A 16,951-nucleotide genomic window follows, 5' to 3' on the forward strand; every position below is an offset into this window, starting at 1 on the left:
CCCTGTGGGGAGGGTTATAGGGGGCCTGAATGCCTGGGTCCCCCCCCGGGGAGTGGGAAATGGGGGGCCCGAACGCCGGGGTCCCCCTTTGGTGTCTTGGGGGCTGCCCGGGTCCCCTCCTGGCTAAGGGGGGCGGGGGTCTCCCCCCTGGCGGCCGCTAGCGGGTGCCGTGGCGCAGGGCACCCAGGCACCCAGTCCCCGTAGCCGCGTCCGGGCCCCGCGGCTCCTCCCCCCCTCGGCTTCCTCTGGGGTGGGGGTGGGGGTGGCGGGGGTGGGGTGAAGCCGTCGGGGCCCCCTTCCCGCCGTGGGGCGGGGCGGCGGAGGGGACGCGGGCGATGGCGGGGCTGAAGACGGCGAGCGGGGAGGCCATCGACGGCTCCTTCGAGCTGCAGGTGGAGGTGGAGGAGGGCGATGCTGTGGGGCAGGGCGGCCCCCCGGGGACCCCCGGCAGCCCCCCGGCAGCCCCCCGCGCCCTCGCCCTGCGCGTCACCGGGGACCTCCACGTCGGCGGCCTCATGCTGCTCATCGTGGAAACCGTGGGTGAGTGACCCGCGGCGGGACGGGCGCGGGTCCGGCCCCGCATCTGGGGGGACCCGGGGGTCCGGCCCCGCATCTCGGGGCCCCATGGGAGGGACCCGGGGGTCTGGCCCCGCAGGGAGGACCCGGGGGTCCAGCCCCACATCTCTGGGCCCCGCAGGGAGGACCCGGGGGTCCAGCCCCACATCTCTGGGCCCCACGGGGAGGATCTGGGGGGTCTGGCCCCACATCTCTGGGCCCCACAGGGAGGATCTGGGGGTCCAGCCCCACATCTCTGGGCCCCACGGGGAGGATCTGGGGGTCCAGCCCCACATCTCTGGGCCCCACAGGGAGGATCCGGGGGGTCTGGCCCCACGGGAGGGACCCAGGGGTCTGGCCCCACATCTCTGGGCCCCATGGGGAAGCACCCGGGCGTCCGGCCCCCCCGTGGGCATCACGCGGTGCTGAGTGGCGGCGGGTGGCGGCAGGTTCCGGCTCCGGGGGGGGGCTCCAGCGCTTATCGGGGCGTCCTGGGGGTCCCCTCACTTCCGTGTCACCCGCCGGTGTCACCCCCCCACCCCCCCGTCACCCCCTGGCCGGGGCGATAAGGGAACCGCGGGGTATAAATAGCCCCTGGTCCTGCCTGTGCCCCCCCGATACCCCCGGTGTGGTTTGGGGGTACAGCGGGACCCCATAGCACCCTGTAACCCTCCTCAGCCACCCCATAGCACCCCGTAACCCCCCTTAGCACCCCTCAGCCACCCTATAGCCCCCCTTAGCACTCCTTAACTCCCCCTATAGCACCCCATAGCCCCCCTTAGCACCCCTTAACTCCCCCTATAGCACCCCATAGCCCCCCTTAGCACCCTATAGCCCCCTACAGCACCCCATAACAGCCCCTTAGCACTCTATAGCACCCCATAAGTTCCCTATAATGCCCCATAACCGCCCCATAACACCCCCTAGCACCCCCTAACCCCCCCATGGCACCCACTACCCCTAGTCCAGCACCTTGTAATGACTCCCAGCACCCTATAGCCCCCCCAGCACCCCCTGACCCTTTATAACCCCCCTTAGCACCCCTGGCTCTACTCTAGCCCCCCCCAATAGCACCCATAGCCCCCCCTAACCCCCCGGTGCCCCCCAGGGGTGCAGCGGGACTGGTCGGACCACGCGCTGTGGTGGGCGCAGCGGCGGCAGTGGCTCCTGCGCCCCGGGCGCACCCTGGACGCGCTGGGGGTGGGGGGGGACGCCCGGCTCCGCTTCACCCCCCAGCACCGACCCCTGCGCCTGCGCCTGCCCAACCGCCGCCGCCTGCGCCTGCGCCTCTCCTTCGCCCAGCCCCTGGCCCACGGCGTCGCCCAGGCCTGCCGCCTGCTGGGTGGGCACGGGGGGGCGCTGGGGGGGCTGGGGGGCATTGGGGGGGCATTGGAGGGGGCTGGGGGATGTGGAGGGGGACTGGGGGGGCGTTGGAGGGGGCTGGGGAGGCATTGGGGGCATCTGGGGGGTGATGGAGAGGGGCTGGGTGCTATTGGGGGGGTCATTGGGGGAATTTGGGGGGCTAGAGGGGGCTGGGGGGTGATGGAGGGGAGCTGGGGGGCACTGGGGTCCTCTGGGATCCTTTGGCGGGGGCCAGAGGGGGGTGGGGGGTGATGGAGGACAAGAGGAGGGGGGTGGGGACCATTGGGGGTGGGCTGGGGGCTATTGGGGGGGTCGTTGGAGGGGGCTGGGGGGTGATGGAGGGGAGCTGGGGGGGATTGGGGGGTCTGGAGGCGATGAGGGGCCATTGGGGGGTTTGGGGGTTCTGGGGGGCCGTGGGGGGCCCCAGCGTGACCCGGGGGTGTCGCAGGGATCCGGCACCCCGAGGAGCTGTCGCTGCTGCGGCCGCCCGAGGAGGAGGAGGAGGGGGGGGAGGGGAGGAAGGGCAGCGCCCCCCCCCCACCCGCAGACTTCGACCTCAGCCACCTCCGGCTGCCCCCCGGTGAGTGGGGGGAGGGGGGGCAAGGGGGGGAGGGGGTGTGCACCCCCGGACCCCGGTGCAAGCCCCATGCCCTCCCCCGCAGGCGAGGAGGGGCCGTGGCCAGAGCCCCTCCCCCACCTGCCCCCCGCCTGCTACCGGATGCTGGTGGCCCCTCGGGGGGGGCTGGGCCCCGTCGCCCCCCCCCGGCCCCCCCGCGGGAACCCCCTGCTGCGCCGCACCCGCCTGCACGCACGGTACGGGGGGGAGGGGGAGCAGGTGGGGGGCGGGGCCGTGGGGCGGGGCCGTGGGGCACTTGGGGGGCAGCCGTGGGGCGGGGCCGTGGGGCAGTTGGGGGCGGGGCCGTGGGGCAGTGGGGCGGGGCCGTGGGGCACTTGGGGGGCAGCCGTGGGGCGGGGCCGTGGGGCAGTTGGGGGCGGGGCCGTGGGGCAGTGGGGCGGGGCCGTGGGGCAGTGCGTAGGGCGCCCCCTGCAGGTGGCTGGACTCCTCGCGCTCGCTGCTGGAGCAGGACGTGGCCGACGACGAGGAGCTGCTGCTGCGCTTCAAGTACCACTGCTTCCTGGATCTGGACCCCCAGGTACCCCCCAAACACCCCCAGGTACCCCCGGGACCCCCCAAACACCCCCAAAACACCCCCAGGTACCCCCGGGACCCTCCAAACACCCCCAGGTACCCCCGGGACCCCCCAAACACCCCCAAAACACCCCCAGGTACCCCTGGGACCCTCCAAACACCCCCAGGTATCCCTGGGACCCCCCAAACACCCCCAAAACACTCCCAGGTACCCCCGGGACCCTCCAAACACCCCCAGGTACCCCCAGGACCCCCCAAACACCCCCAAAACACCCCCAGGTACCCCCGGGACCCTCCAAACACCCCCAAAACACCCCCAGGTACCCCCGGGACCCCCCAAACACTCCCAAAACACCCCCAGGTACCCCCAGGACCCTCCAAACACCCCCAGGTACCCCCGGGACCCTCCAAACACCCCCAAAACACCCCCAGGTACCCCCAGGACCCCCCAAACACCCCCAAAACACCCCCAGGTACCCCCGGGACCCCCCCAAACACCCCCCCACTTCCTGCATCCCCAAATACCCCCTGGGACCCCTAAGCCCCCCCCCCGCGTCCCTCCCCCTCGTCCATAAATACCCCCCTGGGACCCCCCAGGTACCCCCAAACCCCCTCCAGGCCTCCTCAAACCCCCCTCAGCGTGTCCCCCCCATGTCCCTGCGCCCCCCCACGTCCCCACTGTGTCCCCACGCCCCCCCACGTCCCCCCACGCCCCCCCACGACCCCCACCTCCCCGCCGTGTCCCCGCAGCGGGACGCGCTGCGCCTGGCGCTGCTGTACGAGCAGGCGCGCTGGGCCCTGCTGAGCGAGGAGATCGACTGCACCGAGGAGGAGATGATGCTCTTCGCCGCCCTGCAGGTGCCCCGGACCCCCCAAAACCCCCCAGACCCCTCTGGGCCCCCACAGACTCCCTTGGACCCCCCTGGACCCCCCAAAACATCCATAGCCCCCCCTGGACCTCCCAAAACCCCCACTTACCTCCCAACCCCCCCCAGCCCTCTAAAACCTCCCAGAGCCCCCAGACACCCCCCAAAAGCCCCCCAAACACCCACCCAAACCCCCTGAACCCCCAAACACACCCAGTGCCCCCAAATACTCCCCCTGGGACCCCCAAGTCGTCCCCCCCCGGCCCCCCCGGCCCCAAATCCCCCCCCAAGACCCCCAAATCCCCCACCTGGGCCCCCCATTGCCCCCCCCCTCGGGACCCCGCAGCCCCCCCCGGGCTGTGGGGCCCCCCCTGACCCCCCCCACCCCCCCAGTACCACATCGACGAGGTGGGGGACAGTGGGGAGCCGGGCGGGGCTGGGGGGGGCGACGACCTGGACGACCTGGATGCCGCCCTCAGCAACCTGGAGGTGAAACTGGGAGGGGAAGCTGAGCCCCCCAGCCCACTGGTGAGACTGGGAGGGACTGGGGGTGGCTGGGGGGGTTTCTCTGGCCTCACTGGGGGGGACTGGGGGGTATGGGGGGGACTGGGAGGGACTGGAGAACACTGGGAGGAACTGGGGGAGCTCTTCTGGCCACACTGGGGGGACTGGGAGGGGCTGGCGAGCTCTGGGAGGAACTGGGGGGCTCTTTTGGCCACACTGGGGGGATTGGGAGGACTCTCTGGCCATGCTGGGGGGAACTGGGAGGCACTGGTGGGACTGGGGGCTCACTGGGGGGACTCCTTGGCCCCACTGGGACATACTGGGAGTCACTGGAGCCGGGTGTCCCCAGGAGGAGCTCACCACTGTCCCCGAGCTGGCAGAGGAGCTGGAGATCTACAGGTACCCCCAAGGCAGGGGGGTCCCCGGGGGTCCCGGGGGTCTGTGGGTGACGGGGTGGGGGTCCTGGGGGTCTGTGGGTGACGGGGGGGTCCCCGGGGGTCTGTGGTGACGGGGTGGGGGTCCCGGGGGTCGGTGGGTGACGGGGTGGGGGTCCCGGGGATCTGTGGGTGAGGGTGGGGCCCCGGGGGTCTGTGCGTGAGGGGGGGTCCCGGGGGTCTGTGGTGACGGGGTGGGGGTCCCGGGGGTCTGTGCGTGACGGGGGTGGTCCCCGGGGGTCCGTGGTGACAGGGGGTCCCTGGGGGTCTGTGGGTGACGGGGTGGGGGTCCCGGGGGTCTGTGGTGATGGGGTGGGGGTCCCCGGTGCCGCCCCCCAGGCCCCGCAGGCTGACCCTGCGGGGGTTCCGCCCCACCTGGGCCGTGCTGAAGGAGACGACGCTCTCGTACGGCCGCAGCCCCCCGGCCCCGGGGGAGCCCCTGCAGCAGCTCAACCTCAGGGGTGAGACCCCGGCCCCCCCGGGACCCCCCCAAACCCCCCTGGGATCCCCTAGGACCCCCAAATCCCCCTGAGATCCCCCCAAACCCCTCCTGGGACACCCAAGACCCACCCCCCCCCCCGGGATCCCCTAGGACCCCCAAATCTGCCTGAGATCCCCCCAAACCCCTCCTGGGACACCTGAGGCCCCTCTGGGACCCCCCCAAACGCCTTTTGGGACACCTGAGACCCCCCTGGAGCTCCCCCAGCATCCCCAAATCCCCCCGAGATCCCCCCAAACCCCTCCTGGGACACCCAAGACACCCCCGGGACCCCCCCAAACCCCTCCTGGGACACCTAAGACCCCCCGCCCCGGGATCCCCTAGGACCCCCAAATCTGCCTGAGATCCCCCCAAACCCCTCCTGGGACACCTGAGACCCCCCTGGAGCTCCCCCAGGACCCCCAAATCCCCCCGAGATCCCCCCCAAACCCCTCCTGGGACATCCAAGACCCCCCCCCCGGGATCCCCTAGGACCCCCAAATCTGCCTGAGATCCCCCCAAACCCCTCCTGGGACACCTGAGGCCCCTCTGGGACCCCCCCAAACGCCTTTTGGGACACCTGAGACCCCCCTGGAGCTCCCCCAGCATCCCCAAATCCCCCCGAGATCCCCCCAAACCCCTCCTGGGACACCCAAGACACCCCCGGGACCCCCCCAAACCCCTCCTGGGACACCTAAGACCCCCCCCCCCCGGATCCCCTAGGACCCCCAAATCTGCCTGAGATCCCCCCAAACCCCTCCTGGGACACCTGAGACCCCCCTGGAGCTCCCCCAGGACCCCCAAATCCCCCCGAGATCCCCCCCAAACCCCTCCTGGGACACCCAAGACCCTCCCTGGGACCCCCCTGAATCCCTCCTGGGACCCCTGAGCCCCCCCATTGCCCCCAGAGGACCCCAGTTCGGGGGGGAGGGGGGATGTCATGGATGCTGGGGTCCCCCCAAACTCCTGGGTGCCCCCAGGCTGCGAGGTGACCCCCGACGTGGACGTGGGGGCGCAGAAGTTCTGCATCAAACTGCTGGTGGCGGCGCCCGAGGGGATGAGCGAGATCCAGCTGCGCTGCCGCGACGTGAGGGGGCCGGGGGGCGCTGGGGGGGCCGCTTGGGGCTGGGGGGTCCCAGGGGCTCTAACACACACACCCTCCCCCCCAATACGCCCACTGGGTAATGGGCTGCTGCGGGGTGGGGGGTCTTGGGACTCTGGGGGGTCCTGGGGGTGCTTGGGGGGGGGTCCTGGTGGGGTTTGGGAGTCCTGGGCTACTCGGGGGTGTCCCAGGGGGATTTGAGGGGCCGGGGGGGCTTTTGGGGGTTCCCAGGGGTCTGACCCCCCACCCAGGCCCCCCAGTACGTGTGCTGGGTAATGGGATGCTTGGGCGGGGGGGGTGGGACTTTGGGGGGGTCCCAGGGGGCTTGGGGGTCCTGGGGGGGGTCTCAGGTGGGTTTGGGGGTTCGCAGGGGTCTGACCCCCCCCCCGTGCCCCCCAGGCCCCCCAGTACGCGCGCTGGGTGGCCGGGTGCCGCCTGGCCTCCCGCGGGCGCTCGCTGGCGGACGCCTCCTTTGGGGCGGAGGCGCGGGGGGTGCTGGGGGTCCTGGGGCTGCAGCCGGGGGGGGGCCCCTCCCAGCCCCCCGCTGCCCCCGGGGCCCCCCCGCGCCCCCCCCCGGACCCCCGGGTGCTCCTGGCCCCCCGCTTCCAGCGCAAGCTCAAGGCCAAACAGGTAACGGCCCACCCGCCCCGTAGCCCCCTCCCCAGCCCATCTCCTCCCCCCCGCTGCTCCCAGAGATCCTGGGGGCCCCCCCAGCCCCCCCACTCTGCCCCGCGCTCTGCCCCAGCTGGTGCCCCGCATCCTGGAGGTCCTCCACCGCGTGGGGGCGCTGTCCCCGGCCCAGGCCCGGCTCCGCTTCCTGGAGGCCTGGAGGGCGCTGCCCGACTTCGGCCTGGCCTACTTCCTCGTGCGGTATGCGGGGACTGGGGGGGACTGGGGGGGACTGGGAGGGACTGGGAGGGGATGGGGTGTTACTGGGTGGCAGTGGGAGGGACTGGGAGGCACTGGGCAGCATGGGGAGGGCATGGGGCGTTACTGGGAGGCACTGGGAAGGAGTTGGGAAGCACTGGGTGGCACTGGGCAGTATAGGGAGGGGATGGGGTGTTACTGGGAGGCACTGGGAAGGGGTTGGGAAGCACTGGGTGGCACTGGGCAGTATAGGGAGGGGATGGGGTGTTACTGGGAGGCACTGGGAAGGGGTTGGGAAGCACTGGGTGGCACTGGGCAGTATAGGGAGGGGATGGAGTGTTACTGGGAGGCACTGGGAAGGAGTTGGGAAGCACTGGGTGGCACTGGGCAGTATAGGGAGGGGATGGAGTGTTACTGGGAGGCACTGGGAAGGAGTTGGGAAGCACTGGGTGGCACTGGGCAGATAGGGAGGGGATGGGGTGTTACTGGGAGGCACTGGGAAGGGGTTGGGAAGCACTGGGTGGCACTGGGCAGTATAGGGAGGGGATAGGGCGTTACTGGGAGTGGACTGGGAGGGACTGGGCAGCATGGGGAGGGGATGGGGCGTTACTGGGTGGCACTGGGAAGGGGTTGGGAAGCACTGGGAGGGCCTGGGGAGCCCAGGGCGGGGCGGGCGTGGCACTGGGCGCGGCCTGGCGCAGGTTCAAGGGCGGCCGGCGGGACGAGGTGCTGGGCGTCGGCCCCTCGCGGCTGCTGCGGCTGGACCCGGGCACCGGCAGCGTCACCCGCGCCTGGCGCTACAGCGCCCTGCGCCAGTGGAACGTCAACTGGGACACCCAGCAGGTGCTGGAGGGCGCTGGGAGGGACTGGGGGGCGCTGGGAGGGGACTGGGGGGGACTGGGGGCACTGGGAGGGGACTGGGGGGGACTGGGGGCACTGGGAGGGGACTGGGGGGGACTATGAGGGCACTGGGAGGGACTGGGAGGGACTGGAAATGGGAGGGCACTGGGGAGCGCTGGGAGGGGACTGGGGGGGTACTAGGGGGGCACTGGGAGGGACTGGGGGCACTGGGAGGGGACTGGGGGGGACTAGGGGGGCACTGGGAGGGACTGGGGGGCACTGGGAGGGGACTGGGGGGGACTAGGAGGGCACTGGGAGGGACTGGGAGGGGACTGCGGGGCTCTGGGAGGGACTGGGCAGGGACTGGGGGGCGCTGGGAAGGACTGGGAATGGGCCGGGGGGACTGGGAGGGGACTGGCGGGGGACTAGGACGGCACTGGGAGGGGACTGCGGGGCGCTGGGAGGGGACTGGGGAACACTGGGAGGGGACTGCGGGGCGCTGGGAGGGACTGGAAATGGGAGGGCACTGGGGAGCGCTGGGGGGGGACTAGGAGGGCACTGGGAGGGACTGGGAATGGGCCGGGGGGATTGGGAGGGGACTGGGGGGGACTGGGAGGGGACTGGGACGGACTGGAGAACACTGGGAGGGGACTGGGGAGCACTAGGAGGGCACTGGGGGGGACTGGGGAACACTGGGAGAGAGCGGAGGCCCAGGGCAGGGCTGCGGGGGACCCGCGCTGCCGCCCGGAGCAGCCCCCGACGCCGGCCCGCGGCCCCCGCAGGTGACGCTGGAGCTGGAGGGGGAGGTGACGCTGGCGCTGTGGGTGCTGTCGGCGCCCTGCCGGGCGCTGCACGAGTTCCTGGGGGGGTACCTGTGCCTGGGGGGGCGGCAGCCGGGGCGGCCCCTCGACCTGCGCCTCTTCCAGAAGCTGACGGGGGGGCAGGAGCCCCTCTGAGACCCCCGCGCGGGGCCCCCCGCGGCGGCGGCACCAGCCTCGACCCCCCCCCCCCCCCCGCGCTGCGACACCCCCAGCCCTCGTGCACCCCCACCCCCACCCCGTGCGACACGCGTGACCCACGGCGGCGAGCGGTTTATTGGCTTCGGGGGGGCAGCGGGGTCCGCGGGCCGGGGCCCCTCCAGCGGCAGCGGGCACCCTGGGGGGCAATAAAGCGGCTGTTACCATGGCAACGGGTGCCCGCGTCCCTTCCTTGGGGGAGGGGAAGGGGGGGGTCAGATGCCTGGGTACCCCCCCAGCCCCTGGGACCCCCCCCTCAGCCATGGGTTGCCCCCAAACCCCTGGGTGCTCCCCAAGCCCTGGTACCCCCTGCCAACCCCGGGATCCCCCCCCCATACCTGAGACACCCCCCCCGAACCCCCACGTCCCCCCAAACCCCTGGGACCCCCCCCAACTCCTGAATCCCCCCCAAACCCCTGAATCCCCCCCGAACACCTAGGACCCCCCTGTACCCCTGGGACCCCCCTGAACCCCCTTAACTCCTGCAACCCCCTTGAACCCCCGGGTCCCCCCAAACCCCTGGGCCCCCCCCGAACCCCTGGGCCCCCCCCCGAACCTCCCCAAACTCCCGGGGCCTCACGGTGTGGGCGCAGCTGCAGGACGCGGAGGAAATATTTCGGGGGGAGTCGCCCTGTGGCGTCCCCCGGCGTCAGGATCACCCCGTTGGCCGAGCGGAAAAAGGGGATCCCGTCTGCGGGGGGGGCGGGGGGGGTCACCCGGATACCGGGGTACCCCCAGCTCCTGCCCCCCCCCCCCGACGCCGGGGTCCCCCCTCACCCGCCAGCGCCCGGGGGCCGTCGATGATGATGGCGATCTCCGAATCCAGCCTCATCCCTGGGGGGGGATTGGGGGGGTCAGGGGGGCCCGGACACGGGGTCCCCCCCCAGGACTGGGGCGCGGTGCCCTCACCGCTGCGCACGCCGGGGTCCCCGGGGAGGCCGGGTGCCAGGTGGATGTGGGTGCGCCCCATGGGCGCCAGCCCCCCGGCCCGGATGGGGGCCCAGAGGCGGCGGCGGGTGCCGTGGGCCAGGGTGGGGGGCAGCGCCTCGGGGGTCCGCAGCGGCGTCAGCTCCAGCGCCGGCACCTGGGAACCCCAGAAACACCCTGGGACCCCCCCAAGATGCCCGGGACCCCAAATATCCCCCTGGAAGCCCCAAGTCTCCCCTCTGGAGCCCCTGGATTAACTCTGGGACGCCCGGGGTCCCTTTCTAGAGCAACACAGGGACCCCCAAATCCCCTTGGGACCCCCCTGATCCCCCGGAGCACCCCAGGGACCCCCAAATCCCCGCTGGAGCATCCCAGGGACCCCCCAAGTCCCCCTGGGGCCTCCAAGAGCCCTCTCTAGACCACCCTGGGGACCCCCAAATCCCCTTGGGACCCCCCTGATCCCCCGGAGCACCCCAGGGACCCCCAAATCCCCGCTGGAGCATCCCAGGGACCCCCCAAGTCCCCCTGGGGCCTCCAAGAGCCCTCTCTAGACCACCCTGGGGACCCCCAAATCCCCTTGGGACCCCCATGAGCACCCCAGGGACCCCCAAATCCCCTTGGGACCCCCCTGGTCCCCCAGAGCACCCCAGAGACCCCCCAAGTCCCCCTGGGACCTCCAAGAGCCCTCTCTAGACCACCCCGGGGACCCCCAAATCCCCTTGGGACCCCCCTGGTCCCCAGGAGCACCCCAGAGACCCCCCAAGTCCCCCTCGGACCTCCAAGAGCCCTCTCTAGACCACCCTGGGGACCCCCAAATCCCCTTGGGACCCCCCTGATCCCCCAGAGCAACCCAGAGACCCCCCAAGTCCCCCTGGGACCTCCAAGAGCCCTCTCTAGAGCACCCTGGGGACCCCCAAATCCCCTTGGGACACCCCTGGTCCCCCGGAGCACCCCAGGGACCCCCCAAGTCCCCCTGGGACCTCCAAGAGCCCTCTCTAGAGCACCCCGGGGACCCCCAAATCCCCTTGGGACACCCCTGGTCCCCCGGAGCACCCCAGGGACCCCCCAAGTCCCCCTGGGACCTCCAAGAGCCCTCTCTAGAGCACCCCGGGGACCCCCAAATCCCCTTGGGACCTCCCTGGTCCCCAGGAGCACCCCAGGGACCCCCCAAGTCTCCCTGGGACCTCCAAGAGCCCTCTCTAGACCACCCTGGGGACCCCCAAATCCCCTTGGGACACCCCTGATCCCCCAGAGCACCCCAGGGACCCCCAAATCCCCGCTGGAGCACCCCAGGGACCCCCCAAGTCCCCCTGGGACCTCCAAGAGCCCTCTCTAGACCACCCTGGGGACCCCCAAATCCCCTTGGGACCCCCCTGGTCCCCAGGAGCACCCCAGGGACCCCCAAATCCCCGCTGGAGCACCCCAGGGACCCCCAAGTCCCCCTGGGACCTCCAACAGCCCTCTCTAGAGCACCCTGGGGACCCCCAAAACCCCTTGGGACCCCGATGAGCACCCCAGGGACCCCCAAATCCCCTTGGGACCCCCCTGATCCCCCAGAGCACCCCAGGGACCCCCCAAGTCCCCCTGGGACCTCCAAGAGCCCTCTCTAGACCACCCTGGGGACCCCCAAATCACCTTGGGATCCCCATGGGCACCCCACGGACCCCCAAATCCCCTTGGGACCCCCCTGATCCCCAGGAGCACCCCAGGGACCCCCAAATCCCCGCTGGAGCACCCCAGGGACCCCCCAAGTCCCCCTGGGACCTCCAAGAGCCCTCTCTAGACCACCCTGGGGACCCCAAATCCCCTTGGGACACCCCTGGTCCCCCGGAGCACCCCAGGGACCCCCAAATCCGCGCTGGAGCACCCAGGGACGCCCCAAGTCCCCCTGGGACCTCCAAGAGCCCTCTCTAGACCACCCTGGGGACCCCCAAATCCCCTTGGGACCCCCCTGGTCCCCCGGAGCACCCCAGGGACCCTCCAAGTCCCCCTGGGACCTCCAAGAGCCCTCTCTAGACCACCCTGGGGACCCCCAAAATCCCTTGGGACCCCCATGAGCACCCCGGGGACCCCCAAATCCCCTTGGGACCCCCCTGGTCCCCCGGAGCAACCCAGAGACCCCCCAAGTCCCCCTGGGACCTCCAAGAGCCCTCTCTAGAGCACCCCGGGGACCCCCAAATCCCCTTGGGACCCCCCTGGTCCCCCAGAGCACCCCAGGGGCCCCCAAATCCCTGCTGGAGCACCCCAGGAACCCCCCAAGTCCCCCTGGGACCTCCAAGAGCCCTCTCTAGACCACCCTGGGGACCCCCAAATCCCCTTGGGACCCCCCTGGTCCCCCGGAGCACCCCAGGGACCCCCAAATCCCCACTGGAGCATCCCAGGGACCCCCCAAGTCCCCCTGGGACCTCCAAGAGCCCTCTCTAGAGCACCCCGGGGACCCCCAAATCCCCTTGGGACCTCCCTGGTCCCCAGGAGCACCCCAGGGACCCCCAAGTCTCCCTGGGACCTCCAAGAGCCCTCTCTAGACCACCCTGGGGACCCCCAAATCCCCTTGGGACCCCCCTGGTCCCCCGGAGCACCCCAGGGACCCCCCAAGTCTCCCTGGGACCTCCAAGAGCCCTCTCTAGACCACCCTGGGGACCCCCAAATCCCCTTGGGACACCCCTGATCCCCCAGAGCACCCCAGGGACCCCCAAATCCCCGCTGGAGCACCCCAGAGACCCCCCAAATCCCCCTGGGACCTCCAAGAGCCCTCTCTAGAGCACCCTGGGGACCCCCAAATCCCCTTGGGACCCCCCTGGTCCCCAGGAGCACCCCAGGGACCCCCAAATCCCCGCTGGAGCACCCCAGGGACCCCCCAAGTCCCCCTGGGACCTCCAAGAGCCCTCTCTAGACCACCCTGGGGACCCCCAAATCCCCTTGGGACCCCCCTGGTCCCCCGGAGCACCCCAGGGACCCCCAAATCCCCGCTGGAGCACCCCAGGGACCCCCCAAGTCCCCCTGGGACCTCCAACAGCCCTCTCTAGAGCACCCTGGGGACCCCCAAATCCCCTTGGGATCCCCCTGATCACCCGGAGCACCCCAGGGACCCCCCCAAGTCCCCCTGGGACCTCCAAGAGCCCTCTCTAGACCACCCTGGGGACCCCCAAAACCCCTTGGGACCCCCATGAGCACCCCAGGGACCCGCAAATCCCCTTGGGACCCCCCTGATCCCCAGGAGCACCCCAGGGACCCCCCAAGTCCCCCTGGGACCTCCAAGAGCCCTCTCTAGAGCACCCCGGGGACCCCCAAATCCCCTTGGGACCCCCCTGGTCCCCAGAGGCACCCCAGAGACCCCCAAATCCCCGCTGGAGCACCCAGGGACCCCCCAAATCCCCCTGGGACCTCCAAGAGCCCTCTCTAGAGCACCCTGGGGACCCCCAAATCCCCTTGGGACCCCCCTGGTCCCCAGGAGCACCCCAGGGACCCCCCAAGTCCCCCTGGGGCCTCCAAGAGCCCTCTCTAGACCACCCTGGGGACCCCCAATACCCCTTGGGACCCCCATGAGCACCCCAGGGACCCCCAAATCCCCTTGGGACCCCCCTGGTCCCCCAGAGCACCCCAGAGACCCCCCAAGTCCCCCTGGGACCTCCAAGAGCCCTCTCTAGACCACCCCGGGGACCCCCAAATCCCCTTGGGACCCCCCTGGTCCACCAGAGCACGCCAGGGACCCCCAAATCCCCGCTGGAGCACCCCAGGGACCCCCCAAATCCCCCTGGGACCTCCAAGAGCCCTCTCTAGAGCACCCCGGGGACCCCCAAATCCCCTTGGGACCCCCCTGGTCCCCAGGAGCACCCCAGAGACCCCCCAAGTCCCCCTGGGACCTCCAAGAGCCCTCTCTAGACCACCCTGGGGACCCCCAAATCCCCTTGGGACCCCCCTGGTCCCCCAGAGCACCCCAGGGACCCCCCAAGTCCCCCTGGGACCTCCAAGAGCCCTCTCTAGACCACCCTGGGGACCCCCAAATCCCCTTGGGACACCCCTGATCCCCCAGAGCAACCCAGAGACCCCCCAAGTCCCCCTGGGACCTCCAAGAGCCCTCTCTAGAGCACCCTGGGGACCCCCAAATCCCCTTGGGACCCCCCTGGTCCCCCGGAGCACCCCAGGGACCCCCAAATCCCCGCTGGAGCAACCCAAGGACCCCCCAAGTCCCCCTGGGACCTCCAAGAGCCCTCTCTAGACCACCCTGGGGACCCCCAAATCCCCTTGGGACCCCCCGATCCCCCAGAGCACCCCAGGGACCCCCAAATCCCCGCTGGAGCACCCCAGGGACCCCCCAAATCCCCCTGGGACCTCCAAGAGCCCTCTCTAGAGCACCCCGGGGACCCCCAAATCCCCTTGGGACCCCCCGATCCCCCAGGAGCACCCCAGGGACCCCCAAATCCCCGCTGGAGCACCCCAGGGACCCCCCAAATCCCCCTGGGACCTCCAAGAGCCCTCTCTAGAGCACCCCGGGGACCCCCAAATCCCCTTGGGACCCCCCTGATCCCCCGGAGCACCCCAGAGACCCCCCAAGTCCCCCTGGGACCTCCAAGAGCCCTCTCTAGACCACCCTGGGGACCCCCAAATCCCCTTGGGACCGCCCTGGTCCCCCGGAGCACCCCAGGGACCCCCAAATCCCCGCTGGAGCACCCCAAGGACCCCCCAAGTCCCCCTGGGACCTCCAAGAGCCCTCTCTAGACCACCCCAGGGACCCCCAAATCCCCTTGGGACCCCCCTGATCCCCCAGAGCACCCCAGGGACCCCCCAAGTCCCCCTGGGACCTCCAAGAGCCCTCTCTAGACCACCCTGGGGACCCCCAAATCCCCTTGGGATCCCCATGGGCACCCCACGGACCCCCAAATCCCCTTGGGACCCCCCTGATCCCCCGGAGCACCCCAGGGACCCCCAAATCCCCGCTGGAGCACCCCAGGGACCCCCCAAATCCCCCTGGGACCTCCAAGAGCCCTCTCTAGAGCACCCCGGGGACCCCCAAATCCCCTTGGGACCCCCCTGGTCCCCAGGAGCACCCCAGAGACCCCCCAAGTCCCCCTGGGACCTCCAAGAGCCCTCTCTAGACCACCCTGGGGACCCCCAAATCCCCTTGGGACCCCCCTGGTCCCCCAGAGCACCCCAGGGACCCCCCAAGACCCCCTGGGTCCCCAAATCCCCTTCGGACCCCCCTGGTCCCCAGGAGCACCCCAGAGACCCCCCAAGTCCCCCTGGGACCTCCAAGAGCCCTCTCTAGACCACCCTGGGGACCCCCAAATCCCCTTGGGATCCCCCTGATCACGCGGAGCACCCCAGAGACCCCCCAAGTCCCCCTGAGACCTCCAAGAGCCCTCTCTAGAGCACCCTGGGGACCCCCAAATCCCCTTGGGACCCCCCTGATCCCCCAGAGCACCCCAGGGACCCCAAATCCCCGCTGGAGCACCCCAGGGACCCCCCAAGTCCCCCTGGGACCTCCACAATCCCTCTCTAAGCACCCTGGGGACCCCCCCAAACCCGCCAGCGCCCCCCCCACCCCCCCCGGGCCCCCCCACCTGCAGCGAGTGCCCCTGGTTGGCGCGGATGCGCAGGGGGTCGGGGCGCAGGGCGAAGCGTCCCTTGGGGTCCGCGGCCACCACCCGCCGCACGTCCTCCTCCGAGACCCCCGCGAAGCGCCGCAGCCGCAGCAGGGCCCCCACCTCGGCGAAGCCGTCTGCGCCCCCAAACCCCCCGTCACCGGGGTCCCAGGGGTCCGGGGGGGCCCCGGGGGGCACTTGGGGGGGTCCTGGGGTGATTTGCGGAGGGGCCAGGGGTGGTTGAGGGTTCCCGGGGGCGTTTGGGGGTTCCAAGGGACACTGGGGGGGGGAGGGGGGAGGTGTCTCGTGGGTTGGGGGTCCCAGGGGCAACTTGTGGGGGTCCTGGGGTGGTTTGGGGGGGGGGCAGGGGTGGTTGAGGGGTCCCAGGGGCATTTGGAGGGTCCCAAGGGACACTTAGCAGGGGGGGTCCCGGGGGTGCTTGGGGGGTCCCAGGGGCAATTTGGGGAGGGTCCTGGGGGTGGTCTGGGGTGCCAGGGGGCATTTGGGGTCCCATGGAAGGTTGGGGGTCCCAGGGGCAACTTGGGAGGGGTTTGGGGTGTCAGGGGGCAGCTGGGGGGGGGGGTCCCAGGGCAGGTCATAGGGGTCGGGGGAGGGGGGGGGGAACACGAGGGACCCCCGGAGCAGCTGAAGGGCTGGGTGGGATCTGGGGGGGTCCCAGGGCTCCTCCCCGGGGGCGCTGGGGGTGGGGAGGTGGGTCCGGGGGGCAGTGGGGGGTCCCGGGGGGGGGCATTGGGGGGTCCCGGGGGGTCCCGACGCACCCGGCCCCATGGGCAGCCCCTCGGCCGCGGCCCCGTGGCGCAGGACGTAGCTCAGGGCCTTGGACAGACGCACGGAGGGGTCCTGCGGGGGGGGGGGTCGCCTTGGCCCCCCCCCTTCTTGCCGCCCCCCCTTTGGGGCCCCCCCGCCTTGGTCCCCCCCTCGCCCCCCCCTCTTTGGAGCCCCTCCTCCCGCTCCTTGCTCCCCCCTCCCCCCTTAGGCCTTCCGCCTTGGGGCCCCCCCGCCTTGAGCCCCCCCCATGGCCACCCATGGCCCCCCCTTCCCCCCCCTTTATCCCCCCCATGGCCCCCCCTTCCCCCCCCTTTATCCCCCCCATGGCCCCCCCTTCCCCCATGGCCCCCCCTTCCCCCCCCTTTATCCCCCCCATGGCCCCCCCTTCCCCCCATGGCCCCCCTCTTTATCCCCCCCCCTTTATCCCCCCCTCGGCCCCCCCGCCCCCCCCCACCTCCTCCCGCCGCCGCCGCGCGCCT

At 71.7% G+C, this 16,951-nt stretch overlaps 2 protein-coding genes across 2 annotated transcripts; one reads left to right on the forward strand and one right to left on the reverse strand.

Moving 5' to 3' along the window:
• The first annotated feature begins 266 nt into the window (after positions 1–266).
• Positions 267–9,347, forward strand: LOC142074543 (fermitin family homolog 3-like). The gene is made up of 14 exons (XM_075135239.1): positions 267–540; positions 1,664–1,897; positions 2,366–2,497; positions 2,580–2,730; positions 2,969–3,071; positions 3,818–3,925; positions 4,327–4,461; positions 4,787–4,836; positions 5,211–5,332; positions 6,330–6,436; positions 6,851–7,081; positions 7,197–7,321; positions 8,020–8,161; positions 8,941–9,347. The coding sequence occupies exons 1-14, from the start codon at positions 336–338 to the stop codon at positions 9,112–9,114; spliced, it is 2,019 nt and encodes a 672-aa protein (XP_074991340.1). The 5' UTR covers positions 267–335; the 3' UTR covers positions 9,115–9,347.
• On the reverse strand, positions 9,251–16,472 carry TRPT1 (tRNA phosphotransferase 1). The gene is made up of 6 exons (XM_075135144.1): positions 16,463–16,472; positions 15,663–15,820; positions 10,084–10,258; positions 9,952–10,008; positions 9,755–9,865; positions 9,251–9,366 (listed from the first exon to the last, which is right to left on the reverse strand). Exons 1-6 carry the CDS (start codon positions 16,470–16,472, stop codon positions 9,251–9,253), a joined length of 627 nt encoding a protein of 208 aa, XP_074991245.1.
• Between the last annotated feature and the right edge of the window lie 479 nt (positions 16,473–16,951).

Source organism: Calonectris borealis, chromosome 37 (genome assembly GCF_964195595.1).
Source record: "Calonectris borealis chromosome 37, bCalBor7.hap1.2, whole genome shotgun sequence".
Classification (NCBI taxonomy): Eukaryota; Metazoa; Chordata; class Aves; order Procellariiformes; family Procellariidae; genus Calonectris; species Calonectris borealis.

Coding starts and splice junctions, on each gene's coding strand:
- LOC142074543 (XM_075135239.1), top strand. CDS start 336: ATGGCGGGGCTGAAGACGGCGAGCGGGGAGGCCATCGACGGCTCCTTC. Junction 4,462..4,786: donor CTGAGCCCCCCAGCCCACTG/GTGAGACTGGGA, acceptor GGGTGTCCCCAG/GAGGAGCTCACCACTGTCCC. Junction 4,837..5,210: donor GAGGAGCTGGAGATCTACAG/GTACCCCCAAGG, acceptor GCCGCCCCCCAG/GCCCCGCAGGCTGACCCTGC.
- TRPT1 (XM_075135144.1), bottom strand. Junction 10,259..15,662: donor ACCAGGGGCACTCGCTGCAG/GTGGGGGGGCCC, acceptor TGGGGTTCCCAG/GTGCCGGCGCTGGAGCTGAC. Junction 9,866..9,951: donor CGGCCCCCGGGCGCTGGCGG/GTGAGGGGGGAC, acceptor CCCCCCCCGCAG/ACGGGATCCCCTTTTTCCGC.